The sequence below is a fragment of the Triticum dicoccoides genome, chromosome 7B (genome assembly GCF_002162155.2).
Source record: "Triticum dicoccoides isolate Atlit2015 ecotype Zavitan chromosome 7B, WEW_v2.0, whole genome shotgun sequence".
NCBI classification, from domain to species: Eukaryota; Viridiplantae; Streptophyta; class Magnoliopsida; order Poales; family Poaceae; genus Triticum; species Triticum dicoccoides.
The window spans coordinates 398,020,870-398,026,012 of record NC_041393.1 but is presented as its reverse complement, the minus strand read 5'-3'; the positions used below and the strand labels follow the sequence as shown (position 1 = coordinate 398,026,012).

The 5,143-nt window shown below is 45.0% G+C and overlaps 1 protein-coding gene across 1 annotated transcript; it reads right to left on the bottom strand.

The window, feature by feature from the left end:
• Positions 1-402: 402 nt before the first annotated feature.
• On the bottom strand, positions 403-4,885 carry LOC119337853. Its single transcript, XM_037610083.1, has 5 exons — positions 4,543-4,885; positions 4,369-4,430; positions 1,525-1,615; positions 1,353-1,437; positions 403-1,271 (listed from the first exon to the last, which is right to left on the bottom strand). The coding sequence occupies exons 1-5, from the start codon at positions 4,743-4,745 to the stop codon at positions 597-599; spliced, it is 1,116 nt and encodes a 371-aa protein (XP_037465980.1). The 5' UTR covers positions 4,746-4,885; the 3' UTR covers positions 403-596.
• Positions 4,886-5,143: the final 258 nt, after the last annotated feature.

The following is a 5,143-nucleotide window of genomic DNA, read 5'->3' as shown; positions in this document are numbered from 1 at the left end:
CAAGATATTTCTGGATAAGAGAAACAGATAAAATATGATTATTTCCTCTTGATGTGGTCCCTCCGATCGTTTTGCACGCTGCTGAGAAAACGAATACTTCATTGCTCTGAATGAGTGTTTTCACTTAGCGCACAGAATTAGCTTGGTCTCTTAGAGCATCTACAGCCGGTCCCCTCATATCCTCCTCATACGTCTGGGAGGACAGCTTGGTCATTGTCCAAGGGAGACAAACAAGGTGGCACACAAGTTAGCTGGGAATTCATATGATTCAGACCATGTAATTTTATGGGATGATGACCCTCCGCAGTTTAGCTGAACTTGTTAATGACGTAACCATGATTTGATTTGAATAGTGTGCCACAAGTTTAAAAAAACTCATTGCTCCCATGGTTGTTTTCGTACTTCGTTGTAAACAGTTCATCACATTTTTCAAGACAGTACGGAAATGCTTTTTTTTAACCAAGACGGTACGGAAACGCTAGATAAACAGTACTGGTTACGTTTTGACGTTTTCAGGCAGCAAGAAACCAGTCCACATTTTGTATTCACGACATGCCTCTGGGGTTTGGAGGTATAGGACCACTCCAGGTCCCAGATTATAGCTGAACAACCTGACTCAAAGAAGATAGCTCGCTGATCTTAGACATCATGTTCTCGTCTACCTCCAGCCTAGTTGTGAGCTTTGGAAATGAATAAGAGGGCGCAACTGCAGGGGTTGATTCTTGGTTGCTTGACTTGTTTGATGTGCCCATGGAGGAGGAAGCGATCTCCTTTCCAAACAGCTGCGCCATGATATTGAGGCAAGGCTTCAAATCATCCTCACTCTGTGCTTTTGTCAACTTACCAAGCAGCTCGTTTGTTTTCGCGTTTCTCACTGTTTGCTGTTTTATGTTCAACTTCACCGGCTTCGTATGGTCATCTAGATTTTGGTCAGAGGAGTTGTCATCCTCCTCGCAGGCACTGTTCCTCTCTTGCAGTTTCTTCAGCTTCTGGTCCAAGACAGTGGCAATCCTCTCTTTAAAGCCAGCTGCATTTGCGCAATCAGATTTTAACCTCACCTTTGCCTCAGAGACCATTATTTCCATCATTTCTTCTGAGGAAGTTGCTTCAGTTTCATGTTCACCAGCAGAATCTTCTTTGAGATAGAACGTTTCCTCCAGCAATCCAATATTCTGTGTGTACCTATCATATGCTTCATTTTCAACATCAATATCTCCTTGCATATGTTCCTTTAGCTTCATAAACCTCCACTTGTTTATGCTTGCAATGTCCTACAGCACAAGTACTGCAAGTTATTAACCACGAGAGTATAACTACTATAAATAATCAAACAGGGTGGAATAGCCAAGAACCTTCTTGGCAAGGGACTTTCTTGTTCGGATGGAATTCAGAAAATGATGGGGAAGCTTTTGTAGGGAAGACAGCCTCGACGAAGAACTACAAGAAATGACAAGCAAGCATTGGAAATAAGGACCCTTTCTTGCATAAAGATGAATTTTTACTAGTGGGGTTTCTGAAGATTACCCGGTTAAAGGTGAATTGGTTGATGGTTGGTCTGACAAAGGGATAGGAGCTGGTGGTGTCTTCTCTGGCAATGTGTTGCTCTGTTTGAGAACTGCAGTGATAAGTGGAGTAAGAAAAGATTAGTGCCAATTTTCCAAAATAAAGAGTTTAAAGATACACTACTACTACTACCTCTGTTCCTAAATATATGGCGTTTTGGCAGTTCAAATTGAACTGCCAAAACGTCATATATTTAGGAACGGAGGTAGTAATATATTTAATGCAGACATGATGCTGCACCAAAACAATGTAAAAGAAGTACTCCCTCTGTAAACTAAAACGTCTTATTAGATCACTAGTGATCTAAAACGTCTTATATTAGTTTACAGAGGGAGTAGAAACTAAGATAAATGAAGAGAGGCAGATTTAAATAGTACCATAAATAAAATACCAACAGACATAAGCAAGTGTTCTACCATAATAACTACTAAGCCTGCCAGGACTTTTCTTTGTTCGTCTTGACCGTCCTCTTCCTCTATCCTTCATTAGATAAAGAAAGGCATTGCTCCTGTTCTGGTTCCACTATATACTAATGCAAGGCCAGATCAGTAACCTGAGCAAAGTGAGACTTCTATTATGATATTAATACCAAACGCCTTTCCTAGCAAGTTTGGGAGAGACCCAAACATAACCTCAATTTTTGACCAAACGAATGGACACTTGGAAGTTGCCCATTGCCATCAAGTGTAAAATAACACAACATCATCCCCAGGAAAGATGAATTGGCTAATAATGGCTAGCTAGCCTAGCTAAGATAGAGTGAGCTGACTTGGCTACTGAACCACACAAATTGTGAACTATGACCATCAAACAGGGAGGCTAAATGGTGAAGAAGCAGCTAGTCCAGCTAAGATACAGTCATGCGGTGCATATTGGCTAAGCATCCGAACAAAACCTGAACTATGACCATCAAACAGGTGTGGCTGAATGACGAGAGAGGCTAAGGGTGTGTTTGGTTTACAACCTATACTGATAACACCAAAAATTAGCTTCCCCGTATGATTTGGCTGCCGTTTGACCTGAGGCCAAAACTTTACCTCGCCCATCGCGCCCTGGACGTCCCCGCGCTATTTTCGCCAATTGTTGGTGCGCAGAGGGCATGGAAAAAGCCCGCGAGAAGCCGGCGAGTGTGAATACGTTTGGTGCTGTTAAAAAGGCAGGCAGATTATCCTGCTAAATTAAAGCTAACTGAATCCAAAGCGCCACGCGCTCACGCACATCTTACCTGATTAAATTGCTTGGTCGTTTCCTCCTATAATTAACTGCAGATGTTTTGCATGAGACTCGCTCGATGCCGTGCATACCCAATTTTACTAACACGTGTATTGGCTGCATGCTTCGCAGCTTCGGAGGCCTCCTCCCCTCTTAATTGATGTGATTTGTTTCCTACTTGCGCTTTCAATGCCGTGGACTTGGCCGGCTGACCCTATAATCCTTTATGTGCCTCACGTTTTGAAACCAAGCACTAATCAATCCAAGTTGCCAAACTTACGCTAACTCCAAATGGATGCCTAGCAATTTTGCCAAAATCTTGGCAGGTACAATGGCTATAATCCAAACAACAACTTACCAAATTTTTGGTTCAGCTGGTTGGGGCTCAAACCAAACACACCCGAAAACCAAAAGAAGGTCGCCATTGGGAAACTATTCCAGGCAGGCTGAGCTAAATTAGTGAGCATATACTTGGAAAGCAGCTAACTGCTCATCATCCTCACCGTGTGGTGGCTGTGGAAGACGTGCAACGCTGAATAACCCACTCACCTGTCTAACTCAGATCAACAGAGACGAGGCTAGTTCGTGGGCTCGCGCTGGAGCCACTGCTTTGGTTAACATGGTCCCCATGAGGTAGCCATTTCCTCGCCTTGTGGCAATTAGTGGTGCTCCCCGTGTCACATATGCTCAATGCTCATGTGCACGTGGAATATTTGGTTGTCATGTATTGAACCTTTCTCCTATATTTAACTGAAGTTTTTTTGCGTGAGACTCGCTCCATGCCGTGCATGCCCAATTTTACCAACACGTGTATTGCCTGCATGCTTCGCAGCTTCGAAGGCCTCCTCCCCTCCAATTGATGCGATTTGTTTCCTACTTGCGCTTTCAATGCCGTGGACTTGGCTGTCTGTACCTATAATCCTTTATGTGCCTCACTTTTAAAACCAAGCACTAATCAATCCAAGTTGTCAAACTTATGCGAACCCCAAATGGATGCCTAGCAATTTTGCCAAAATCTTGGCAGGTACAATGGCTATAATTCAAGCAACAACTTAGAGTACAAAATTTTTGGTCATGACAGGTTGGGCTAGTTGGGGCCCAAACCAAACACACACGAAAACCAAAAGGAGGTCGCCATTGGGAAATTATTCCACACGCTGGGCTAAATTAGCGACTGTGCATATACTTGGAAAGCAGCTAACTGCTCATCATCCTCATTGCGTGGTGGCTGTGGAAGACGTGCAACACCGAACAACCCACACTCACCTGTCTAACTCAGATCACCAGAGACGAGGCGTTCATGGGCTCGCACTGGAGTCACTGCTTTGGTTAACATAATCCCCGAGGAGTAGCCATTTCCTCGCCTTGTGGCCGTTAGGGCTGCTCCCCGTGTCACATATACTCAATGCTCATGTGCATGTGGCATATTTGGCTATGTATTGAACCATTCTCTCCCCCCACTCCACCTCCTCAATGAAATGGTATGCAAATCTTTGTGTGTTCGCGAAAAAAACTGCTCCGGTGTGGCTAACAACAAAAAAGTGCAATTTAATCTACTATCAGCAGCAGCGTTAGTGGCATTATTAGGCATACCATGAATGTGGCAAGGGTTCTGAGCTTTGTAGCAGCAGCTCTTGCAACACTGGAACGGGCACCTGAAAAGCCAACCAATGCACAAATTTCACGAACCCAGACAGATACAGAGATAAGCGCCAGCGCGAGAAACAAATCCTGCCTGAGAAGCTTGAGAAGTCCTGGTCCCCTTACCGGGAGCGGGCGACGTTGCCGCACTGGATGCACTTGGGCTTGTTGAGGCCACGGAGGTTGGGCTTGGGCATGTCGAATCCGGCGACGGGGGGCGGCTTCTGCGGCGTTCCATTACCATTGGATACCACGGGGGAAGGGGCCGGAGGAGGAGCGGAGGAGTCGCTCGCCGCCTTGCCGCTGGAGGCCGGAGACGACGCGGCCATCGAACCCTGGATTGCGCGACGGTAAGGTCCGCGTAGGCGGTGGAAGGCGTCGGTTCCGTCGAGGTGTCAGCGGCTTCTCCGGCGAGATGTCGCTGGTGGAACTGGGCTCAAATTAGATGCGGGTCGCGGCTAGGGTTTCAGTTGATAGGGGATTTTGCGAAACGGCCTTTCGACTATTGTGATATCGCAAAACTACTCACTCACCCGTTCAAATAAAAAGAAACTTACAAATTCCCTATATAACCAGGATAAAAGAATAGATATTGTCACACTATATCCCTTTTTTCGCAAAAACTTTCAATCTATTCATCTTTAAAAATGGCAGTACGGCGAACAACAAAAATAATAAAAATTACATCCAGATCTATAGACCACCTAGCGATGACTACAAGTACTGA